The sequence below is a fragment of the Microtus oregoni genome, unplaced genomic scaffold, assembly GCF_018167655.1.
Source record: "Microtus oregoni isolate MIOR12 unplaced genomic scaffold, Mior012 000029F_ref0000214, whole genome shotgun sequence".
In the NCBI taxonomy this organism is placed as follows: domain Eukaryota; kingdom Metazoa; phylum Chordata; class Mammalia; order Rodentia; family Cricetidae; genus Microtus; species Microtus oregoni.
Genome location: NW_024543088.1, coordinates 19973359 through 19998841, shown reverse-complemented (window position 1 = coordinate 19998841; position 25483 = coordinate 19973359). Strand labels below are relative to the sequence as shown.

Sequence of the window (25483 nt, the reverse complement as noted above, 5' to 3'; positions counted from 1 at the left end):
CTTATGTGTGGGGCTGGGGAAATGGCTCTTGTAGAAGATCCGAATTCAGTTCTAAATGGCCACACCAGGCTGCTTACAATTAAGCTCCAAGGAGTCAGACACACTCTGCCTCTCCCAGGTAGTGCATGCAAGTGTGTGTGTGTGTGTGTGTGTGTGTGTGTGTACACATATATATGAATGAGAGCCCTGATATGCTGTATAATGGGCTGGCCTCAGGAGCTGCACCAGCCCTACCTATGACAGGACAGGAGCCATGGGGGCCCTGCTCCCATAAGAAGAGGAGCTGGTCTCTTGCTGATTACCCCTAACATATACCAGAAGCACTTGAAGAGGATGGGTCTCCACCTGTCAATTTGTGTATTGTAGTTGACCCTGTTATGTCTGACCTTGTCAGACATGGTGTGTTTACAAATACAGCTTTTCTTTTTTAAAAACTTAAAAGGTAACATTCAAAGTTTTCCATATAGGCATATTGTACTTTATGTTCATACTACCCCACCTGCTGCCAAAGAACCTTTTCATCCCCCCAGCTCATCTTTAAAAGCCAACTAAAGACTACTGGCTGTCTCTTGGCTTTCTCCATCCCAGGAAGAGATCTGCACACATGGTGGGGCCTGATGAACTGGAATTTGTGACACTGACCACATGTGGTCTTCAATGTTCTTCATAAAAGAGCTGCATGATCTTCCTCAAGGGAAGCCCTGGACTGGGACATTGATTTTTGACATAGTGGAAAGTAACCTTTATCTTGAGTTGAAACAAGCAAATGAGCCTTTGGGGTGGGAGAATGCTCACCAAGTAGAAAGTTTCTTCCCATTCCCAGAGTTTGGTATTTTTCCCATGTATCTCTGGCAGTGGAGGAGGATGACTGGTGGCCTCCATACATAACATAAGTCTCTAGTCAAACCCAAAAGAGTTCCATGCTGCAGATACAGAAAAGCCCCTCCAAAGTGGTTAGGAAACACTGCTATCTGTGCTCAAGCTGTATTCTGGTGTACTTAAGTGGCTTGTTCACCCTTGGAGGTGTAGCTGAAAGGAACATGCATTGGTCCAAGTCTGCCTTATTGACAATGGACTGGAGGATATCAATGAATTGTTGAAGCTACCCAGCCTGGCTGGCATTTGTGTCCTGACGCAATGGGAGGCAGAGGCAGTGGGGTCTTATCAGGAGTTAGAACTATAAGAGACACACAGGTAGCTGGGTAGTAGTGGCATATTCCTTTAAGCCCAGCACTTGAGAGGCAGAGGCAGGTGCATCTCTGTGAGTTCGAGGCCAGCCTGGTCTACACAGAGTTCCAGGACAGCTCGGACTGTTACACAGAGAAATCCTGTCTACAAAACAACACAAGCATACAGTAGCACCCTCTTATCCATAGGGGATATTCCAGGACCCCCAATAGACACTGCAAACTTAGGGGATGCTGATGGAGGAAGGTCATTGGCTAATAAAGGAACTGCCTTGGCCCATTTTATTGGTTGGAAGATAGGTGGGAGGAGTAGGCAGAACAGGACGCTGGGAGGAAGAGGAAGTGAGGTCAGAGACTCGGCAGCTCTCCTCTCGGGAGCAGACGCCTCAGAGAGACACCATGCTCCTGGCTCCTGGGCAGAAACACGCTATGAAACTCCGACCCAGGATGGACATAGGCTAGAATCTTCCCGGTAAGCGCACCTAGGGGCGCAACACAGATGATTAGAAATGGGCTAAATTAATATGTGAGAATTAGCCTAGAAGAGAATGGGCCAATCAGTGTTTAAATGAATACAGTTTGTGTGTTGTTATTTCGGGGCATAAGCTAGCTGGACAGGTGGCCAGGGTGCTGGGAACGCAGCCCTGCTGCCCCTATTTACTACAGATTGGCGCTGGGGGGCTGGGCACGCAGCCCCGCCGCCCTTATTACTACAGGATGCCAAGCCCTATTTATAAGTTAGGCATAGTGGGAGATGAAGTCAGATAAACTGCAATAAGGTTAAAAAATACAGTCTAAATAGCTTACTGTAGGTCTTAGCAACCTCAACACAGATTCTTTGTTTTTTGAGACAGGGTTTTAGCTCTCCTGGAACTAGCTCTATAGACCAGGCTGGCCTTGAACTCAGAGATCCACCTGCCTCCGCCCCCCCTTCCCCCCAGTGCTGGGATTAAAGGCATGCTCAGCACAGGCTCTTATCTAACTATGTAGAACACTTTGGCCTTTTGCTTTACCAGGTCTCTGGCAATCACTACTGTAGAAACACAAGAAGGCTACAATAGAAACTAGGTAAGCCTAGGGAATTCACATTCAAGACAGAGAAGTGCAGTTAAGTTGGTTGGTTGGTTGGTTGGTTGGTTCACTTGAGACTCATTCAGCCCAGGTTGGCCTGAAGGTGTGTGTAGCAGAGGATAAGCTTGAATCCTGTGTCTACCTCCTAATGATGGGACTAGGTACATATGTTCTGTTTATATGGTGTTGGGTTTTGTTAGGCAGGCATTCTGCCAACTGAGCTACATCCTGACCCTTTTGTTGATGTGGGAGTCCCCTCTGTGTGCTGTGATTACATTTAATGAATAAAGAAACTGCTTTGGACCTATAGCAAGGTAGAACTTAGGTAGGCAGGGAAAGTTAGGCTGAATGCTGGGAAAAAGAAGGATGGAGTCAGGAAGAAGCCATGGACCTTCCTCCAGAGACAGACATGCCGAAACTGCCAGTAAGCCACTGACACGTGGCGACACACAAATTAATAGAAATGGATTAAATTCAGATGTAAGAGTTAGCCAATAAGAAGCTAGAACTAGCTAATGGGCCAAGCAGTGATTTAAATAATACAGTTTCTGTGTGATTATTTCAGGTCTAAGCTAGCTAGCTGTGCATCTGGGAAGAACAAGTGGCCTCCTCCAACAGATTGGCACACCAACATGGTAGACTAAATCCATGTAAAACTTGAGAGAGTTTGAAAAGGAATTCTAGACACAAAAATACAGAGTTTAACACGGCTTCTTGCTGTTTGCTGGCTGCATGCAGCAGCTCCTTTAAGAGAGGTTTTCCTGACCAAGTGATAGCAGAAAAGCAGTGTCGTTTTGAAATGCCAGCTTTCTGGGATGTGTTGCCAGCATGACCTCTGGCTCTTTCTGGAGACGGAGCATTTGGATGGGGCACAGCTTGCTTGATGGCAACATGGGCCAGCTGTGTGTCTAAAAGTTGGGCAGTATGTGTGGCTCTCAGATGTTTGAGCAGCTATGCCACGCTGGACTGGGTGGGACAAACAGGAAGTACTGTATATACCATAGTAATAATGCAACTTAAGTTTTAGACTGGGCAGACAAGAAGTGCAGTATATACCATAGTATTGGCGTAGCTTAGGTTTTAAGAAGCGCTTAGCATTTTAAAAAGTGCTCCTGGACAGTAAAGAAGTACAGATATGCAATAAAGACAAATTCAGATGAGTCATAGTGTTGGATAAAGGTACATAGGCTTGAAAGAGAAAAGAAAAAGTATAGAGTCATAAAATAAAGTTAATGCTTCAAAAAAAAGGGTATAGGTTTTTTAAAAAAATATTTATTTATTTATTATGTATACAATATTCTTTCTGCGTGTATGCCTGAAGGCCAGAAGAGGGCACCAGATCTCATTACAGATGGGTATGAGCCAACATGTGGTTGCTAGGAATTGAACTCAGGACCTTTGGAAGAGCAGGCAATGCTCTTAACCGCTGAGCCATCTCTCCAGCCCCCAAAAGGGTATAGTTTTTAAAGAGTACAGATAGTCATAGATTAAAAGGAGTAAAGAAAAATAAGCCATGTAAAAATGGAAAATTCACAGAGAGTCTGTATTATTTATATTGTCTTATCTTTGAATTTTTTGACTGTGAATGAGCTAAGTACAGAGAGACATTTCATTGTATGGGCTGTTAAGCAAAACCAGCATGTATATTATAAAGGTATCATGACTTCCAAATTTGGGTCTAATGATATGTTGCTTTGGAAAAGAGGTTCTTTTCTTGTTTCCACAGAGGATGAGAACCTGTGGATTGCTTCCAGACTGGAGTGGTTTGATGTAACAAGACCCTCCCCCGAAAGTTGCCATAAACACCCCCCAAAAATTACTACGGCCAACAATCAGCAGGAAGCAGTATGGAGAAAACTACGCCCATATTCCCAAATATTGTCTATAAATGTTTGTTTACATTTAAAGGGGGATATGATATAGATATGAATAATTTGCATTGGTATGGATCTTGGTTTATTGATACAAATTTAAGGTCAATTTTGTTATATGTAATGTATTTCTGATCTTGATTAAGGTATTGTGTTTGGGTAGCTCATTTAAAAATGTAATGTATAATTAAGAAATATAAGTTAATAGATACTCATCTATAATAGTCAAGCTTGTAGTCAGTTAGATTTTCTAGATATATAGAGATATATTTCAGTTAGATAGGTATTCTTCAAATCTTTCCGAGACCTTCAGAATATGGCATTTAAAATGTTTTAATAACTTAGGACTTTTCATGATAATGAGACACATCTGCTCCTGGCAGCACAAGCTACTTCAAGAGGAAGATGGACATCAAAAAGGCTCCTTATGGAGTTTGCTAGCTATTTGGGCAAGAAACTGCTCCTGCCTGGACTGTTGAACTGGATATGCAGGACCCACAAAGAAATGACTACTGAACTTGTCTAAAGGTGAGATGATCCTTCAGGGTTTCTGCTTCATGAAAGTCTGCCAGACATTCTGCAGGACACAGAAAAATGTGACAAACTGCCAGTATAGGTGGAACTGTCTTTGAAATTTCCTGCTTCATGAAAAAGTCTGCTGGATACTATGGGCCTGTGGGCTAAAGATGGATGCCCCAATGGTACAGAAGAACTTTTGGTGACTGTCCAGGCAGCAAGATGTCTCTGCCAGTTCTAAAATTTTGGAAGCTTCTTGCAATGCACTTCCTGTTTACTTATGTAATATTATATCCTTCTGGAGTCTCTGATGGAGTTGAAGAATAGATAGATAGTTATAGTTTTCCTTAGTTATGATAAAAGATAAAGTAGATATAAATATTGTAACTGTAATTCTTGTTTGACACCTGTTTTGTTATATGTAATTTTACTATGTTAAAGTTAAAACTTTCCTTTTTATTTAAACAGAAAAGGGGAGGTGATGTGGGAATCCCCTCTGTGTGCTATGATTACCAGTAATGAATAAAGAAACTGCTTTGGACCTATAGCAAGGTAGAACTTAGGTAGGCAGAGAAAGCTAGGCTGAGTGCTAGGAAAAAGAAGGGCGGAGTCAACAAGAAGCCATGGACCCTCTGCCAGAGTCAGACATGCTGAAACTTTGCTGGAAAGCCACTGCCATGTGATGATACACAGATGAATAGAAATGGGTTAAATTCATATGTAAGTGTTAGCCAATAAGATGCTAGAGCTAATGGGCCAAGCAGTGAATTAAATAATACAGTTTCTGTGTGATTATTTCAAGTCTAAGCTAGCCGGGCGGCCAGGAACCAGCAAGCTGCCCTTCTCTAATATTTTGTTTGTTGTTACATAACTTGGCTAGCCTGGAACTTACTATGTAGATTAGGCTGGCCTCAAACTTGAGATTCATCTACCTCTGTCTTCCCAGTCCTGGGATTAAAGGCGTGAACCATCACACCCAGCTTGTTTGGTTTTTGAGATGGGTTTCACCATGTAGAGTCAAGGCTGGCCAGACGTGAACTCTGAAGCAATCTTCCTGCCTCGGTCTTCCAAGGGCTGCCATTACAAGAGTCACCACACCCAGCTAACAGTACACAAATTTGAGTTACTTCTGGAATTTTCTATTCAATAATTTTTGACTCTGGATAGTGAAAGCATGGGAAGGCAGAGCCCCATTTGTGCTGCCTTTACCTCCATCTCAGGTCCTGCAATGGGCTGACTGCCACCTTCCACTTTTGTTTCATTTCCTTTCCCCCTGCACCAGTTGTGGGTTTTATGGCTACTCTGGTAAAGGAGATCTGCCTGGGCCTCACAGATCCCACGTTTCCTGCCAGCCCTATTCAGGAAGAAAGGTGCCATCATCACACTGGGTTCTGGCCTCAGCAGCTGGGTCTGCCACACAGGACACTTCTGTCTGGGAATGTACATTAACCAAAAGGATCTCAATAGGCAAGTGGTCTCTTCCATGAGCAGTATTTGCTGTTTTTCTACATGGCTGTGGCAGTGGTACCCTACGTACAACATCTGAGTAGAACCCCAACCCAGAGGAACTCTGCAGGGGTCGGGGCTGAGTGGGGGAGTCTCCTGAGAGAGGACCATGGAGGTCCTGAGCTTTCTGTGTTATGGGTTGCAGAAGTACAAGAGCAAAGTCCAGGCTATAGGTGGGGTGAATTTAACTGACTTGTGTGCCTAGTGCAGAGGGCCAGAAGAATAGTACCTGAGAGCAGAAGAGAGGGAGGGTGTGCACTCTGCTTACCAGTGTGCCCTGAGGCTCCTTAATTGTATTTTATCAATGCTGGAGGAATTCTTGATGACCCCAGTGTCTTCTGGCATCAAATAACCAACAGAAGTTTGAGAGAAATACATCACTGTTTATGCTGATGAAATGTTTCTACATTAAGGGATCCAGCTCTGAGCTGTGGGCCTCCAGGCCAATGAGCCCCAGGGCTATGGCAGGGAGGGGTAGGCTCTGGGACTCTGGGCTCTGGCTGTACAGAAGCAAATAGCAGCGGCTAAGGGAGGGGTGGGAGACAGAGGAGTGCTTTCATACTAGAGAATCACCAGCCAGCATCCTGCCCTGGCCCTGAATAGGATTCAGAGTAGACGCTGCTCCCTTGTGTTGGAGTGACCAGAGCAGGCAGTGGAGTTTGACCAGTTCCTACACAAAACACACTAAGGCTAATCTGCCAGGGGAAGCTAATGCAGACGTCTAGCCTGCCTGCCACAACTGCAGAATCCTTGAAAGGTCGGTCCACCTTAAGCAGCACCGCCCTGGTGCTGGCAGGTGGGATTTCCCGCGGGTGGGGAGCATGCGCACCCTCTGTTGAAGACCTGGGCAGCGCAGGGCGCTTCCTTTAGGGCACCAGCCTTCTAAAGACATTTCTCCGTCTCCTATTTACACATGCCCTCAGTCAAGCTTGCGGCCTGAGTTAGGACGCAGAGGAACTCGGTGGCCCGACTGTAGGGTTTGGAGGGCTGCGAGTTGGGTAAGGTTTTTGATAACCACGATGCCCCTACCCTGTCACAGCAATCTTCCCCAACTCCCTAGTGACTGCCAGGGGACCTTCAGCCTGCCCCGGGACTGTGCTTGGGGAGCACATAGGCCCAAGAGGGGTCTCGGGCTAGGGCTTGCGGCTACAAGCAAAAAAGCCGGACTTCCCACGGTCCTGCAAATACATTAGGGGGCAGCGCGTGCGTGGAGCGGCGGGCTGGACCCCCAAGAGGAGTCGGCGGCCGGCGCTCCGCCCTCGGCCCGCCCCCGCCGCGGCCCCGCCGCCGAGTCCACCTTAAGGGGCGCGCTGACATCAGCGCGCCGCCGCCGCCCGTGGGGTGGGATTTCCTCCGCTGCCGCTGCCGCGGATCCTGCGCCGCCGTCCAGCCCGCGCGCCCGACCCCGGCCCGACCCGGCCGGTCCCGCCCGCCCGGCCCCGGGGAGGGATGCGGCGGCGCGGCGCCCAGGATGCCCCGCAGCCCCGGGACGCGCCTCAAACCCGCCAAGTACATCCCGGTGGCCACGGCCGCTGCGCTGTTGGTTGGCTCCAGCACCCTCTTCTTCGTATTCACGTGAGTCTGCGCCGGGTCCAAAGCCTGGGGGCAGCGCGGGGCGGGGAGAGCGAGTGGGTGCACGTGCCCCTCGGGGACGGCGGCGGGCTGGGCGGATTAGCAGGAGGCGGCGAGGCCAAGGGGTTGCGTCCCGGGAGCGCGGACAGGTGAATGCCTGGCCCCTCTGTGCGTTCTAACAGGCCCTGGGTGTGGCTGCAGCCCTTCCTTTCCCGCGGTGCTTTGGAGGGGACGCGTGTCACCCAGTGTCACCAGCCCTCCTCGCAGGCAGAATGGGAGCTGTGAGCCCCCTTGTCGCGGCCAGCATGCAAAGCCAAGTTATTCCTGCGATTCCCGCGTAGGTGTGGCCTGCTCCACAGTTGCGGCTGGCCACTCCCGGCCTAGCGAGGGCCTTTTGCCCTCTTTGAGTACAATACTATTAGAGGTTCCAGTCCAGGCTTCACCCAGGCTCCGATACCTACACTTCTAGGCATGAGGAACGAAAAGACCTCGGAGGCCAGGCCACCAGTTGTGGGGAGGGAGCACTCTTGTTAGCCTGGCACCCGGTGGTTCCAGCCTCAATTTCTTGACACAGGCTGGTTCACAGGTCATGGGATCTTAGTGGTATTCTTGAAGATCCCTGACCACTCGTTTCTTTCTACAATTCCAAAGCCTTGACACAGTCCAGGTGACCAGGGGAATGGCCATTTGTTTCCAGGTTGGACAGCCCCTATGTGAGCCTGGAGTGGACCCGAGCCACCCTTTCCACTTGAGCAGCATTTGTGGGAGTCTGAATTCTGTGCCTGCTGGGGGAGGAGAGTCCTTACCTGGAGGCTGGGGTTGGGTGGGTGCCACCGGCTGCAAAGAGCAAGTTTAAAAAAGGCCTGTGTGGACGGGCTTATTTCTGGCCCCAAAGAGTCTGTGTATTCTTGTCACTCAGATGTCGGGGACTGTGGGACACGAAGGGGTGGTGGTAGGTGGGCTTGGGGAACTAGGGCTAGAGAAAACACATCTTGGAAAATTCAGTCTTTCAGAGGTCAGAGTGGGGTTCTGTCTCAGTGGGGTGTCTCAGGTACAAGTCAGTGTCTTGTAACAGAACTTTAGAATTAAGTCATGAAATGTGGGAATGAAAGTTTTAAGAGAAGTTAAAATCCTCTGCCCCCTGCTCTCTTCTGTGGCTTCCGAGGGACCGTCTTTGGTGGCTTCTGGGAACCTGACCCACCCCCAAGCTTTATTCTCTCTCTTTGCTCCCATTCTCCTGGGTGGTGCTTCTGCTGCTGTTCTTGAAGCTGGAGTTCTGGGCCCATACTTGTTGGTGCTCTTGAGGTGTGGGATTCTTTTTAGGGGATAGCACCTCAACCTGTGGGTAGCCCACCCTGACTTAGGCCCCACGCAGTCTGTGTACATCCTTGTCTGCCCCTTGTGTGAGTCCTTGAGGTGTGGGCATGGCTGGCTCTGCTGGGGGGACCCAAGGTGGCTCTCTTCTCAGAAAGGACTCTGCTAGGCAGCAGTGCTGATGTTGGCTATGCCAGGGTCCAGGTCAGTCTGGTAGCCATACTGGGTTAGGTATCTTTTTCAGAACAGGATTGGTATCCTCTCAGGGCCTCCCTCCTGCCCTGTTTCTGCCCAAGCCCACCGACACCCCAGACACCAAGAAAAGGGAGTAGTTCCCCAAACTACCCTTGGGGCCTGTACAGGGTCCTGGGACTTTTCCTGGAGGTGAGTATCCCCCATGTCTCCTCTTTGTACAACTGAGTGTGAACTGCTCCTTTCAGGGCACAATTTACTTACATGCCAAGGACAAGTGGGTCAGCTAAGAAGGGGAGCCTGAGGACCGAAGTATCAGGGACACCCCTCCCAAACCAGCTCACCCAGAGGGTAGGCCCAGCCACCGTGCAGGCTCTTTGTAGAAGCGGCTAGGGGCAGGCAGGGTGTGACATGGCTTGGCTCTCTGGAGATAGGGTGCGAGACTAAGGTAAATTCTGAGCCCCTTTCCCGGAAGCCTGCCGGGGTGTGTCTCTCTCTATGGTATAGTGCCAAGCTGGGTTTGGTGCTGGGGTGGGTCCAAAGGCTTCCTCCAGGCCAGGTTGCCCCCAGATCCACTTCACAAAAGGACATGGATAATGCATGCCCGAGGGTGGAGATGGCTGTCAGGCGGCCAATCCTAGAGCTATTAGGCCATTTCGGCACCTGGGGAGGTAGAGCTGGTTCTCAGGTGGGCCAGAGCCCTCTGCATAGTTAGAAGCCTGGTCTGGGACAGCAGGCAGTCCAGCTCTGGGCCTCTGGCAGCCTTGGGAGATCTAGTAATGAGTGGAGCATCATGGGAAGGAGGCCTAGGTGTGAAAACTGTGAACTCTTCTGCCAGGCTGTCCCGCTTGTGATGGGAGCTGCTGCTTTTCTGAGCCAGTTGCTCTGTGTGTTCAAATGTCTAGGGATTGGACAGGTGGGGGCAGTTGCCTCCTTCTCCAAGTCCTGGGATATGCAGGGTGAGTGGCTGCTGCCATGGTTCCTGGATGCCCCACAGGCTAATGATGCTCGCAGATAGTGTAAGGAAGAACTTGATTAAAAGAAAATGTCTTGAGTAAAAATTTTCCATTCCACGTTTAGCTTTGGCAGATATTCTGTCCCTGAAGTCACCCCCTTACTGGGCGGTGTCTCTGCTGGCCTAGGCGGGGCTCTGGACCTCCACCTGGGTGGGGCACTTAGTGATGGTTTGTGTTCTTGCCTGAATTACTGTTGCTCAGAGGCCGTCTCAGACTAGAGTTCTTAGCTCCAGGGCTCCCACAGAGACACACAGACACACAGACAGACAGACAAACAGACAGAAGCACACACAGATATACATAGACAAGGACATACTCTCACACAGATACCCTACACACACACACAGAGACATACTCACACATAGATATCCTACACACACATACACAGACACACAGACGTACTCACATACAGAAACCCTACATACAGAGACAGACAGACAGACAGGCAGGCACATACTTACACACACATACACACACAGATACACACAGACAGAGACGTACTCTCACACAGATACCCTATTACACACACATACACACAGAGATACACACAGATATCTCACACAGACACACACACACAGACATACTCACACACAGATACCCTACACATACACACACATACACACACACACAGAGATACACAGATGTACTCACACATAGAAACCTTACATACAGAGACACAGACAGACAGACAGACAGACAGGCACATACTTACACACACACACATACACACACACACCAGTCCCTAGCAAGGCTTGAAGCCAGGAAAGGGGTGTCTAGGTAGAGGTGTCCTACTCACTGGAAGCCAGATGCCCTACCTGCAGACAGGGCCTCTTAGTCTCCCTGACTTTTTCTGACCTGTAAGTTCAGTACTCAAAGTGGTCCCTGCAGGGGTATGTAGGCTGTCTCCAGCTGGCACCTCTTGGAGCCAACCAGGGAGGACTGGCCTGGCGTGTCTGTTAGGCCCAGGCTGGAGTAGGGGGAATTCCACAGGCAAGCACTGTAACTTTCTTGAGTAGAAGACTAAGCAAATATGTACCCAGTGCTTTTGCCTGCCACGTCCCTTGGGAAAGCTGGTGTGTCCTCTTCTGTGTCTTTGTGTGTCCTCACACATCCCGTCAGCCTTCAGTCATTCTTGTGTGTGCTCATTTTTACCCTGTCCCTGCGGGAGTGGGAAAGCCTAGAGAGTCCTGGGGTTGTGGGCAGCTGACCTAGGTTAGACAAGCCTGAGGGAAGAGGAGGGGAGTACCACGTGGGTATATTCATGTGTGCTCATGTGGTAGTCTCTGGGCATGAGCAAGTGTGCAGGTATGTCTGCATGATGTGTGTGCCCACAGTAAGCGTCTGCATGCAAGTCTTCCTGCATGTAGCTGTGTCTGCAGCTGTCTGCTGTGCTTACATGTGGAATGGCTGTCTGTGCTTTCATGTATTTGCGAGTTGCAAATTCGTGCTTCTGTGTGCATACATAATCTCTGTGGATGTGCCTTGGAGCATGCTGTGTTCACATGTGCTCATGTCCATGTTTCTGCATGTGCTAGTATGTGTTGTGCTCCTGCCTACAGCCCCCGTCCCTGCTCAGCGCACAGGCTTTATAAGTCTGGACCCTATCTAGACCCTGGTGGGGAGGACACTAGTCCTTTTTTCCTTAAGAGGGCCTACTAGACCAGAAGGCCTCCAGCAGTACCTAAAGAGGACAGACGCTTGGGCTGGACCTGGTCAAGCTTTAGGGTCTTAGAAATGATGCAAGGATGGCAACTTAGTGACTTTCCAGCTCAAAGTGCAGCAGGCCTGACACCTTCCAACACCCACTGGCCCTGCTGTATGTTTGTGCAGGTGGTGCTCATGCTGTTAGGCCCAGGCTGGAGTAGGGGGAATTCCACAGGCAAGCACTGTAACTTTCTTGAGTAGAAGACTAAGCAAATATGTACCCAGTGCTTCTGCCTGCCACGTCCCTTGGGAAAGCTGGTGGCTACCCAGCACCTCCCCGCCAATCCCACTCCACCAATGCGATTGCCAAGCATGGCTCAAGAGTACCCCTTTGCTCCTCAGGCATCTCACTCTGGCAACTGTCTGGTCCATATGGCCTGGTAAAGAGCTTGAGGCTCAAGGGGCAACACAAAATACAGGCTACCAGGCTGGTGGGGAACACTCTTCAGCCCTGGGAGCTAGGCCTTTCTACTTCATAGGGAGTATGAGGCTAGCCCAGGTGAAAGCCAGAAGTCAGCCTGGCCCCAGTGCCTGTGGTCTTCAGTTTCTTGTTTACAAAGAGGGAGGCTTCATAGCTAGGAACACCAAGGGCTTTGTGCAGGACAAGGTCTTCTAAGGACTGAACCTGTGCCTGGCTTCCCCATGTACACCCCTGCCTGCTTCTTCCACACCTGTGTCTGCCTCCCCATTACAGCTGCCCTGGGACCCCTCACCACTTCTGCAGGTGGCACTAGGGTTTAATGGTCTGAATTTTTACATTGTACCCATGTGGAACCAGCCCCTCCCATCGTACACCACAGGGAGCTGGTGTGTTCTGCCCAAGTCAAGCTGGAAAGGCTTGGCTGCTTCTCTTGGGCATGTCTTCCCTACCTACTGAACCCTTTGTTGCTGGGCTGGCCATACTTTAGGGTGCCACTGTTGCTTTGCTGAACAGCATGGACTGGAGGTCACAGACATGTTTTCAGTGTCGTTCCTCTGTCAGGGACTGGGAATATAGAATGTGTCGTGTGAGGGGTGAACACTCCAGGCCGACAGGTTGGGTGTCGTTTCCTGCTGGACCTTCATGGCTGTGGCCTGTGTTGTCATGCTGTATGTCCGTGCTGGCCAGGGAAGAGGATGGGGTGTCATGGCTGGTGGCCCCATAGAGGGTGCTGCCGTGGGAAGCAGGAGCTTTAAATAGCCTCTTGCTTCCCACTAAAAATAGTTCTGCTGCCATGGAGGTGGTTGCTGGGGCGGCGGGCCTGGCTCCTGGCCAAGGCAGGCGTGGGCGCACCGCGTGGACTGTGCACTCCGGTGCCGGGTAACTGCAGGGCCTGCAGACGACCACCATCACTCTGTCTTGTGGTTAGGGCAGCCACGAGGGAATCCCCACTGGCCTGGCTCCACAGAGGACCAAACACGGGCAAGAAAGTAAAGCCCTGTGTGTACCCCACCACCCGTCTCAGCAGCCAGTGACACTGAAGAAAAATCCTGGGAGCCTGAGGCCAGAGGAGCTTCTTGAACCTGGTGGGGGGACTTCAGTAGCCACTGCAGGGTCAGGACTGGGGGCTCGAGACCTGGCATGTCACTGGAGGGGATTCTGTAAGGCCCCATCAGGGGCAAGGCAGGTCTGCTTGAGGGAGATGTGCAGAGCCCCTACAGAGAAGCTACAGAGAGAAGCCTTCTAGAGGAAGGCTTCCTGGAAAAGGAGGCAGTCTTGGCTCCAAGTACTGTGGGATGGTGAGAGATGGGAAGTACTGGTAGGGGCGTGCGCTTTTCCAGGGTTAGGATGTCGCACTGGCTGAAGCAGGGTTGTGGCTCTCCCTACCTCAGAAAGCGCCCCTGCTGAAGAGTCCATATAGACACAACCCTGCCATGGCCTAACCCAAGCTGCTGGGTAGCTCTGAGTTCCCAGTTCCTCCATCTGGGTCTCTTAGGAGTATGGCAGCCTGGGCAAGTTGCAGCTGGGTTGGCTTAGCTTTGTGGCCATCCCAGTACCATGGCCCAAGACTGATGGTGCCATAGCCCTAGACTGATGGGCCTCTCCAAGGGATGTCCTCAGCTGTGAATTATGTCCTAGACATGGCCCTGGGGATTGCCAGGGTCAGAGCTAGCCCAAGGAGCCTACACTGGACGTGATGGAGACAACCAAGGAGTAGCAGTGGGCCTAAGTTCTGCTTGTGTGACTGCCAGTGGCCTGCTGGTGGCCTGGTGGGCCCAGGTGCATACATGGGGCTGTGTCTTATAACCCTGGCCTTGCCTCCCTCCTGCCCCGAGACCCAGCTCTCTGCCCATTGTCCATTGCAGATGCCCATGGTTGACAAGAGCTGTGTCTCCAGCTATCCCTGTCTACAATGGCATCCTTTTCCTCTTTGTCTTGGCCAACTTCAGCATGGCCACCTTCATGGACCCTGGAGTCTTCCCTCGAGGTAGGGCCCTGTATAGGGCAGCTCGTCTGCTTCTTTGCACTAGAGTATAAGTGGCTGATTTGGGATTCCCACTAGGTGGGCTGGGCAGAGATTAGAGAGGTCCTCTCCTGCTAGGAAACTCACCTTCCTGTACTCTTGCCACCCTACTGGGCTCCTGATGTTCAGCGGACGAGGACGAGGACAAGGAGGATGACTTCCGGGCTCCACTGTACAAGAATGTGGACGTGCGGGGTATCCAGGTCCGCATGAAGTGGTGTGCAACATGCCACTTCTACCGCCCACCCCGCTGCTCACACTGCAGTGTCTGTGACAACTGTGTGGAGGTGACCACCCCTGCCCCGCCCCCCACCAGGCCCTGTGCCCAGTTCCTACCCTCCATGCGTTCTGACACACTGCCCCTGCCAGGACTTTGACCACCACTGTCCCTGGGTCAACAACTGCATTGGACGTCGCAACTACCGCTACTTCTTCCTGTTCCTGCTGTCACTCAGTGCACACATGGTGGGTGTGGTGGCCTTCGGCCTGGTCTACGTGCTCAACCACTCAGAGGGGCTGGGAGCTGCCCACACCACCATCACGTATCCTTGATCCTCACATGGTCCAGCCCAAGGCAGTGTGTCCTGGGGGTCAGTGGGTACCTGACTCTTCCGACAGAAGAGTCACTGTGCTTAGGCGAGAGGGGACCACGGAACTGTGTCACTGCAGTGGGGGTGGGGTCCCCGTGTTCTTGCCTCAGCTGTTGGCCTTAACGGGCCAGCATGGCTGTCATGTGTGTGGCTGGCCTTTTCTTCATCCCTGTCATCGGCCTCACTGGCTTCCACGTGGTACTGGTCACGCGGGGGCGCACCACCAATGAGCAGGTGCAAACCCTGTGGGCTGGGCCTCAGGAACCCTCACATGAGGTTACTTAGGCAGCTGTGGGGGAGGTACTTGGTGTGGGGCCACGGATACCCATCCCTTGCACACTTGCCACCCGTGGACATTGTGGCCACCAATAACTCAAGGCCTGGAAATGCTTTACCCTCCTGCAAGGGCAGGCAAAGATAACCCAGGTATAGGGCACCGCTGGGCCCACCGTGCCTACACTGCCTCCCATGAAGACCCCTACCTTTGCCTGGCTCCCTGCCTGTCCTGGGTGGCCAGGCTGGCTGAGAGGTCCCATGTCCACAGGTGACTGGGAAGTTCCGCGGGGGTGTGAATCCCTTCACTCGAGGCTGCTATGGGAACGTGGAGCACGTGTTATGCAGTCCCCTGGCGCCCCGGTGAGGCCCGGCTGGGTAGCGGGACAAGGAGGCCTGTTCTGGGTGTGGGGTGGGCAGCCTCGGACCCTCATCCTGGTTCCTTTCTGATCTGGCCAGGTGGGGTTGGCCCTGCCCTTGTTTGTTCTGGCCTGTTTGGCCACTGACCTCTCTGCCCTGGCACAGGTATGTGGTGGAGTCCCCCAGGATGCCGCTCTCTGTGAGTCTAAAGCCACCCTTCCTGAGGCCTGAGCTCCTGGAGCGAGCTGTGCCCCTCAAGGTCAAACTTAGCGACAATGGGCTGAAGGCTGGCCGCAGCAAGGTGGGGGTCTGGACTGGAACAAAACAGAGGAGAGTGGGGCTGTGGGGTGTATGGGATTGGGACTGGAAGAGGCAGAGAGCCGTAGGACGATACTATTAAAAAAAAAAAAAAAAAACAAAAAAAAAAAACAACTGAACTTCAAGCCAGGTGTGGTGGTGCACGCCTTTAATTCCGGCACTTGGGAGGCAGAGGCAGGCGGATCTGTGAGTTTGAGGGCAGCCAGGTCTACATAAAGAAACCATCTTGAAAAAAACAAAACACGCTTCACCCACCACTGCTCCCTCTTTGCTAGTCCAAGGGCAGTCTAGACCAGCTGGATGAGAAGCCTCTGGACCTAGGACCTCCACTGCCCCCCAAGATAGAAGCTGGCACCTTTGGAAGAGATCTGAAGACGCCAAGACCTGGCAGTGCTGGTGAGGTGGAGGGCAGCTGAGGAAAGGGACATGGACTGGCCCTTGTGTGACTCACCCATGACTCTGCTCCCTCTTCCCAGAGAGCGCCCTATCAGTACAGAGGACTAGCCCCCCAACACCTGCCATGTATAAGTTCCGGCCAGCTTTCTCCACTGGTCCCAAGGCACCCTTTTGTGGACCTAGTGAGCAGGTAAGTCCAGGCTCTGCCGCTCTCTGGGAGGGACCTGCGCCTGGGAAAGAGCCTGGTTTGGTGGTGGTGTCCTGTCTTCTTTGTCTTACTTGTCACACAGTTGTCGTGGGCATGCTGGCGGGACTCCAGCTTGTGGGCATGCTGAGCTGGGGTCCCTTAGAAGGGAGAGATGAGATCATGCTGGGCTGGCCTTGCCCATAGACCAGGTGGGCAGCTTCGCCCCCTAGCAGTTAGGATGTCTGGAATTCCACCATTAGTCATTCTGTAAGACCCACGGGAAGCCCTCAGAAGAATTGAAGGTTTGTTTGAGAAAGCACATTTATTTTCCTGAGTTAAGTACTTCTTTGTCTACCACAGTGGAACAGTCAGCAGCATGGAACAGCCTGTGGAATGACCAGAACCCTGAGTGTTCCCAAGGCTGCCATCCCTTCTAGAGGTTGCCTGGGAGACTAGTTAATACATCTAGACCAGTTCTGCCCTGGGGAGACTGTGAGCTTTTGTGGGCAAGGGGCCATTCTGGGGGCAATGTGGTAGCCCTATTGGCTAGCAGGAGGATTGTAGGTTGGGACGGTGGACTTCGGACACCCTTCCTGGGTTACCGCCTTCCTGTGACTGTTATGTACCCCACAAAAGAATCCATAAGATTGCCTGAGTACACCAGGACAGTTGTACTCTTACAGACTTTGGAATTTGAGGGGCTTGTAGCTCAATCCTAGTCACAGAGACTAAAGAAGCTGTTGCCACTCTAGGTTGGAGAGACCCAAGACCACAGACCTTGTGTCTGGAGAAAGCAGCTCTGTCTGGTCTTCCACACAGAGCCCCACCCTTGGTTGTCTTAGGAAGGGTCCGTGTAGCTGATCTTACTGATTGTGGGCAGAGGCAAGCCCCACACCACCTCTCCTTGGGAGACAAACTCTAGGAACGTGGTGCTGAGTCTTCTTTTTTTTTTTTAAAAAAAATATTTATTTATTTATTTATTATGTATACAGTATTCTTTCTGCATGTATGCCTGAAGGCCAGAAGAGGGCACCAGATCTCATTTCAGATGGTTGTGAGCCACCATGTGGTTGCTGGGAATTGAACTCAGGACCTTTGGAAGAGCAGGCAATGCTCTTAATCACTGAGCCATCTCTCCAGCTGAGTCTTCTGTTCCGACTTCCATCCATAGTAGGCACTGGAGGGGTGGATGTGGGCAGGGATGGGAAACTTTTGACATGTAGACTGTGTTAGTTGCCCTTGCTTCCATGGCTGCTGTACTGAACCACACCCTCAGAGTTCTTGGTGCTGTAGGGTCAGGTAAGGGGTGAGGGGTGGGCAATGGTGAGAGTCCCTTGTCCTCCTACAGGTCCCAGGTCCTGACTCCCTTACTCTGGCAGATGACAGCACCCACAGTCTAGACTTTGTGTCCGAGCCCAGCCTGGATCTTCCAGACCACGGGCCTGGTGGTCTGCACCCTACCTATCCCCCTTCCCCACCCCTCAATAACACGGATGCCTTCTCAGGTGCCTTACGCTCCCTGAGTCTCAAGGCTGCCAGCCGGCGGGGTGGGGACCACATGACCCTACAGCCTCTGCGTTCTGAAGGTGGGCCCCCCACACCCCACCGTGGTCTCTTTGCTCCTCATGCACTGCCCAACCGAAATGGCAGCCTATCCTATGACAGCCTACTTAACCCTGGCTCACCCAGTGGCCATGCATGCCCCACACACTCCTCTGTTGGCATGGCCAGCTACCATTCACCCTACCTGCACCCTGGGCCATCAGATCCACCACGGCCCCCACCTCGCAGCTTCAGCCCTGTGCTGGGTCCCCGACCTAGGGAACCCTCTCCTGTGCGCTATGACAACCTGTCTCGGACCATCATGGCCTCTATCCAGGAGCGCAAGGACAGGGAAGAGCGCGAACGGCTCCTGCGCTCCCAGACTGACTCACTCTTTGGCGATTCTGGTGTCTATGACACACCCAGCTCCTACAGCCTGCAACAGGCCAGTGTGTTAACGGAAGGTCCCCGAGGCTCTGCGCTGCGTTATGGCTCCAGGGATGACCTCGTGGCTGGGCCTGGCTTTGGTGGTGCCCGCAATCCTGCCCTGCAGACGTCATTATCCTCACTGTCGAGCTCCATGAGTAGGGCACCGCGGACATCTTCTTCCTCCCTACAGGCTGACCAGGCCAACAACAATGCCCCAGGACCCCGGCCTGGCAGTGGTTCGCACAGGTCGCCTGTCCGTCAGGGCCTGCCTTCCCCACCAGGCACTCCCAGATCGCCCTCTTACACGGGCTCCAAGGCTGTCGCCTTCATCCACACGGACCTCCCGGACCGGCCACCCTCACTGGCTATGCAAAGGTGGGTACCCAGAAGTGTAGATGGGTTTCTCCATTTGGGCCCCTTATGGCATGGTTCTCCCAGCTCATCCTGGAGATCTATGGTTGTCTGCAGGAACAGTGCACTGTGGGTGGGCCTCACCTGCCTTCAGGGCCCCTTAGTTACCCTGTTGTGGAAGGTCTGGCTCTGGGTACATATGCATGTGGGAACACACACATTTGCATGCTGAGCTAGCACAGACTTGGCCCAGGGCCCTCGCTGGAGCCAGCCATACATGGCTCTGTGGGCTCCTACTCCCCAGGTACATTGTCCCTCCGTGGTCTTGCTGTTTGCTCATCATGCTAAGACTGAGGGATATTAACGAACCACGGCTGATATGTACTTGAGCATGCAGCCCCAGAACAGGGGAAGGACAGGTGGGACCCAGGTGCCTGAGCATTGGTTTGTTTTGGTCTCTGGTGAGACCTGAGAGGAGACCCTGTTTATGCTCTGTGGCTACAAAGGACCCATGGGGCATGCCCACCTATGCAGGAGCCAGTTTGGTTTTCTCAGGAGTGGTGAGATGGGGAGACCAGCTCCAGAGTGCCCTCAGGGGAACAATAGTCAGCTCTGGCCAGGTGCTGCCCCTCATCTTCCTGAGAGACAGTGGAGAAGGAGCTGGGAGTCCACTACCAGGCTTCCTAACTTCAAGCCCAGTGTTCAGAGTAGGGCCCAGAGACTCAGGCTAGCTGCTCTTTGGCTGATTGAACTGGGAGAGAGGAAGGTACCCATCAGGATGCCAGCAGTCCTGGCAATGTCTGTCTGTCCTGTGATAGCACAGTCCTCTAAGGCAAGGACTGCCCAGGGTCCAATCTGCATGTGTCCTATTGCCCACTGTCCTGTGCTCACTGTGTGTGCATGTTTTGATGCAGGGATCACCCTCAGCTGAAGACCCCCCCAAGTAAGCTTAACGGGCAGTCCCCGGGCATGGTCCGTCTGGGGCCTGCTGCCAGCCCTATGGGGCCCAACGCCAGCCCTGCCCGGCACACGCTGGTTAAGAAGGTGTCCGGCGTGGGTGGGACTACGTACGAGATCTCGGTGTAAGAACTGAGCACCACTCATCTGCTGGGATTCCACGGGGACCAGGACCCCCACAGTAGCTCCCACCCCCGTCAACTTCTCTGCCCCAGGGCGAGGAGGCTACCCAAGCCTGGTGTGGATACATCAACAGGAAAGAAAGCCCCGCCTCCACAAGCTTGTGCTCCGGCCTCTACCTGTCCATCCACCTACCTACTCACAGGGCAGATGGATCCAAGGCTGTGGGCTGTCATGGGGACCTGGACTGCCTCCTCAATCAGCCAGTCTCAGCCCTGCCCCCTATTGCCCTCATTTCCCAAGGCCAGTCCTCAACAGTCCCTTGGGCCCACTTCCTTTCTGGATGGGTTGCTGTAGCCCCATGCTCCCAGCTGCTCCTAATCCATGGCCTTCCACTGACCTAGCTGGTAGCTTGTTGCTTGGCAAGGCCTATGCTTTGCAGGGAGTGTAACCCTGGCCTGCTCTGGGTTGTGATGACGGATGGACAGATGGACAGATAACCCAGCTGTAGCAGGGGTCCCAGCTCCGTGTCCCTGTCTTGCCTGGCTGGTGGGTTGATGTCCCTGTGTCTGTATGCCGTGCTGCGTCTGATGTGTTAGCGCTCGGCTGCCACTGTTCTTTCATCAAAGCCTTAACTTCTGCTTTATGCTCTTGTGGGAGGTGATGGGGATAGTAGGCCAGAGTGGGGAGGGGCCGGGCGCTGCCCCCGGGAATGGTGGGGCCTGGAGCCCACTCTCTCCCTCTCAGGCCTACCTTGCCAAACTGGAGTGTCCTCACCCCAAAGCATACGGAGTTCCCAGCACTGGCTTGGCCAGTGCCGCTGGAAAGCATATCAGGGGTCAGTTCTCCCCCTGGCGCCAGGGACCTGAGTAAGCACATGGCAGCGTCCGCTTGCATTGTCTGTTTTATGTTTTTATATTTACATCTATATATCTATAATTTTATTAAAAAAAAGGAAAAATCATTTTGATCCTTTCCTTGGGCAAGGCTATGGCTGTGGTGTAGGGGAGGGTGTCAGGAAAGGGGTTGGCCAGCTGGCACAGGATGGCACATTTTTGATGACGTGCCAAGTCAGGCCTAGTTGGTAAATGGGCCTTTGGCTGGTGAGAGCAAAGGTCTCTAACCCCCGATCTGTGTCATACTGGACAGCAGGGTGTGCGAGCACAGGCTAGGATCACAGCTGCCTCATAGGACTCTACTGTACTTTCTAGAAATCACGCTTCCATGCTAGATGCCGAGGGACAATAGGGGAGGGCCAGAAAGCCACACCTTTCTGCGCTGGGCTTCAGAATAGAGCTGGAGAGGGCTGGGCTAGGTCCCCAGTATTTTGGGGAGGGATTTTCAGGGACGCCCAGGGGAAGTGTCCAGAGCCTAGGACCCCATAGCTGTACCCCCAGCTGACCTCCACCTTTTTGCTTCTCTCTCACGGACATCGGCCCACAGGGGGCGAATTGGCACCTGTAGTCGTGGATGGGGGTGGCGTGGTCCGCCTAGGGGGACTCCTGGCCTGCACCTGTGCCACCTTGGCCATCCCGAGGATCACCCGCCGCTGCGGGCCCCCTGGAGCGTGGCCGCCGGGGCGCCCCCTCGTGGGACCATTTGTCGGCTACATTCCGCTGCATCCAGCCTTTTCCCCAGCCTCTCAGGTCCCTAGCAGGACACCAGCAGGTGGCTCAAGGGCCATGGACAACCTGCTGGGAATGCAGAAGACCAGGCTGCTGTAGAGCTTAGGGTGGGGCTGGATGTGGCCCGGGATCCCTGTCTTCCCTGTCAACCAGCCACATCTCGGCTCATCAGTCTGCCAGGGCCCATGACCCTGTGTCCAGGTGACCTCAGGAAATCCCCCCACCTGCTGCAGGGGTCCAGTGCCCCACTGGGGGTGGTCCCAGAGCTACTGGGAACCAGCATGACGTTCACCCCAGCCTCCCTATCCCTTCCGAGCACTTTAAGCCACTTCCTCTGGGGAGCCCAGGCCTCTGTGGATTGGGCTGGGGTGGGGGTCTCAGGTCATTGCAGGTTACTGCACCCCTCCACTCCACCCCGAGCACATGAACAGATGCCTTAAAGTCCTGGAGCTGCCAGCCAGCCTGATGGACCACAGACCTGGTCCATCCGCCTCTGCCTCTTGCCTGCTCTGACCCCACCTGGGCCTCCTGTATTCAGGGTGACGCTCTGGAAACACCCCAGCCTGCAGGCCTGGATGCCCCTGGAAGGGCAGAACAGAACCCCTGCCAGTTCCCCCTTTCACACAGGGTCCTGTCCTGGGGTCCACTCTGGGCAGCAGCTCTGTATCTCCCATTTGGGGACTCAGAATCTACTAAAGCTCTCTTCTGTTCTACAGGATTGCCCTCCCTCAACTACCCTAATAAATTTTTTTTTGTGTGTTTACCTCCATGGCACTATCTAACAATGTGAATCCCCTTACTTTAGCCTTGGAAAGTGCCAGGAGGCTGAACTCACAGGGATTCTGGGAAGAGTTGCCAATAGCCCTGGCAGGGTAGACAAGATGGGGTGAGCAGATTCAGGGCTCTGACTGCTGAGGTCCTCGGGAGGGCCTGGTCCAGGAGGTGAGCCCCACAGATTCCTTGCCTAGCTGTAGCCTTTGGGGAAGACCATCCTACCACACCCTCAAGCTCCAGGGGCCCTTTGTGGGGAAATACTTTGTGAGGGCAGATAGGACCCAGTACTGGGATTTGAGGCAGGGGCCCCAATGCCAAACCCCAACGGCCAGACAAGCAGAGTGCCTCAGAAAGTTCCCAAACCTTTCCCCCCCCCAAAACTCCAGTTTCCATGGAAACAAGCTTACATGCAAAGTGTGTCATGACTGTATGTCCAGCTGCAGGCCCAGCCCTCAGGACAAGCCCCTCCTCCACCCTTCTCTGCAGCTCCTGGTAGGGACTGTGTGCAGCAGTGCAGTAGGCAGGAACCAGTAAAGCCACCGGGCCCCTGGGGCAGCGCCAGCCACCTGGCCCCCTCCTTGCTGGGGCATCTGGGCCTCTGGCCTAGAAAGGCAGGAAGTCGTCCACCTCGAGGCGTAAGAAGGGGCCCAGTAGGGCCCTGAGCTTCCAGACAGCGGCTCGGCTCAGCAGGGGTGGCACCAACCCCTCGAAAGGTGCGGGGTCCACCACGTACACGTAGGCCGCTGTGCAGGCCAGCAGGGCACCCAGCAGCAGCCTCAAGGCCAGCAGCCTGCAGGCGGTGGCAATTAAGGGGTAGGGAATGCCCATGGGGATGATCCTGGGGGACTGGGCTCTGCCCAGAAAGTGACCTACCAGAGCTGGCCCTTTAGGCCCTCGGAACATCCCAGGTGTGGCCTGCCTTTCTGTCGGGGAGGGGGCTGGGTCAGAGCCTGTCCTCGGTACTTTGGGGGCCTTGGGGGAAGGGCAGGTCCCTAGCCCTGAGGTGCCTACAATATATGTGAATTCCATCGTGGGTCAACCAGCTGTGCCCTCTCCCCCTCCCTTTCCAAGAATAGTCTCTTGGAACCACTGGGCTCTAGCCCTGAGAGCTGGCCCCTGAAGTCCATTTCTCCAAATCTCCCTAGCGATACTCTGGTGGGACTCTGGAATCAGAAGGGACAGACGGGGTGGGGACTTACCTCCGTGCATGCCATCTGTTGCTGCTTCCTAGCCTGAGTGCGGCAATGGGCCCTCTCCCTGGGGGAATCACACCGTGAGGACCATGCGACCCTCGCCCCCAGCTGGCACCACCTCTTCTGTGGGACTGGAGATCAGAGAAGGGTCCACCCCATCCCGACCTGGTTCAGCCCGGGTCCCTGCATCACCCCAGAATCTCCAGCTGAATGTCTTCCATCTGATCTAGCACACCCCGGATGTCCTTCTTGAGGTTCTAGGAGACAGAGGAAGTAAAGCTGGTCCTCTGTCCCTCCATTGTGCCATACCCACTGCCTCTCATGGCCATCATCCCTACCATGGCCCTTTGATGACTTACCAGGAGCCCGGTGGCCTGGTTGTTGAGAGCCATGTGTACCTCGGCCACACCATCCCACACCTGGGGGCAGGGAATGGGGAGCCTGCATCACACTCAAGGACACAGCAGGGGCTCCCTCCCACCGCCAGCCGCCAGCCGAGCAGGTACCTCGGTGATGGCCATCTTCTTTCTCTCAAAGGACAGCCGGATCTGTTGCAGCTCATTCTGGGTGGGGAGGAGCAGTGTGGGCCCAGGAACCTGCTCTCGGCTCCCCAGCCAAGCCCCTCTCCCCAGGGCCCACCTGGGACTGCCGCACAAAGGACTCTTCCCCCTGCCAGAGCTCTTGCTGCGGTAACAGCTGCACAGGTGCCCTGTCTTCCAGGGGCCGGGTGCTGGCTGGCTCAGGGGACCGTGGGAAAGCCCCCGGGGCATGCCCAAGGCTGTGGACAGCGCGAGTTGCTGCTGCATGGGTCCGGGGCTGTGCTCTCCCGCTTACCCAGGCCAGGGCTGTGCAGCTTGAGTGCTCGGCACACAGAGGCAGGAACTGCTGCCCTGGCCCCAGGAGGGCCCCCAGCTGCTCCCGAAGGTCCTGGTTCTGCCTTTTCTGGGGTCAAGGGACATAAAGAGAGGGTCACCTGTGCTGGTTGCTTCTCAGGCAGGAAGCCGAAGCAGGTGAGCCTGGGCAGGAGCTCTGAGGAGTGCCCATCAGCCCATGAGATGCACTCACCAGGCTGTGGTTCTCCTGCTCCAGCTGCAGAAAGGATTGCTCAGCAGACTCCAGCGTCCCACCTTGGAGCTGCGTGGGAGCTGTCCTAGGTGAGGCTGTGGCCCCTCCTCCAGGAGGCAGGGTTGGACATGGGCAGGGCCTGGGTCCCGAGATGGGGAATCCTGTCTGCCTAGGCGGCCCCTTTTCATGCTCTGGATGCAGGGGCCAGCCCCACTCTACCTCAGCCTCCACTTCTCGTCTGGCCACTGCTGCCTCTTGAGCTCTCTGCCGTGACATCTCTCCTTCTTCACTTGACAGAAATATCCCAGGTGCCTCTTCTCCCACTCTGGGTCCCCCACCCCCTGTCCCCGGAGCAGGGAAAAGCCTGGAAGACTCTAGTGACTGAGTGGACTGAAGCCGGGGCAGACAGGACCACCTCACAAATCCCTGGCAGGGCTGATCTAGGCATCCTCTGTGACTGTTTGAAACTGGGGCTGGGGGACACTGGGGATGAGAGTGTCCACAGGGCCCCAGGGGTTTTGGCCCCTCCATTCCTCCCTGTGACCCCTTCCTGACCCCAGGTTCAGGCTCTTGCCTGGCTGACCTGCCACTCTCTTTGAGGGCACTTTAGATGTCACCCTGGCTCACAAATCTACCCAGAATGACAGTCACAAAGGCCTGGGTACAGCCAGGGAGGTCACAATGGGCTGGCTCTAGGGCTGGGGCAGAGGTGAGGCTAGTGGGCCACTCCTGCTCCAGCCCCGTTCTCACTGTCCCTGAAGCCTCTGCAACTATGTCTCTCCTCTGTGTGTGGAGGTATGTTCATGGTGCCCATCCATTCTCGGAAGGCTGTGCCCTGGAAGAAATCAAGTGTGACAAAAATGGCAGTTGTCCCCACCCCAAGTTCAAGCCTGTGTGTTCTGTCAGGATC

General features: G+C 53.8%; 2 protein-coding genes across 6 annotated transcripts; one reads left to right on the top strand and one right to left on the bottom strand.

Moving 5' to 3' along the window:
* The first annotated feature begins 7261 nt into the window (after positions 1–7261).
* Zdhhc8 (zinc finger DHHC-type palmitoyltransferase 8) lies at positions 7262–22378 on the top strand. 5 transcript variants are annotated; one of them, XR_005976600.1, is made up of 12 exons: positions 7264–7726; positions 14236–14357; positions 14523–14680; positions 14763–14935; positions 15115–15217; positions 15528–15619; positions 15782–15917; positions 16210–16330; positions 16411–16520; positions 17866–18863; positions 19754–20785; positions 21360–21464. XR_005976600.1 is itself a non-coding variant. In XM_041678118.1 (11 exons), the coding sequence occupies exons 1-11, from the start codon at positions 7623–7625 to the stop codon at positions 21568–21570; spliced, it is 2328 nt and encodes a 775-aa protein (XP_041534052.1). In that variant the 5' UTR covers positions 7263–7622; the 3' UTR covers positions 21571–22376. The 5 variants fall into 5 exon arrangements, 4 of the variants coding, with proteins under 4 accessions (XP_041534054.1, XP_041534052.1, XP_041534053.1 ...); XM_041678118.1 differs by lacking the exon at positions 19754–20785 and having other exon boundaries at positions 7263–7726; positions 21360–22376; XM_041678119.1 differs by lacking the exon at positions 21360–21464 and having other exon boundaries at positions 19754–21330.
* A 540-nt stretch (positions 22379–22918) lies between these two features.
* Positions 22919–25104, bottom strand: Ccdc188 (coiled-coil domain containing 188). The gene is made up of 9 exons (XM_041677758.1): positions 24574–25104; positions 24345–24450; positions 24148–24257; positions 24015–24071; positions 23868–23927; positions 23701–23765; positions 23515–23572; positions 23189–23238; positions 22919–23105 (listed from the first exon to the last, which is right to left on the bottom strand). Exons 1-9 carry the CDS (start codon positions 25102–25104, stop codon positions 22919–22921), a joined length of 1224 nt encoding a protein of 407 aa, XP_041533692.1.
* Positions 25105–25483: the final 379 nt, after the last annotated feature.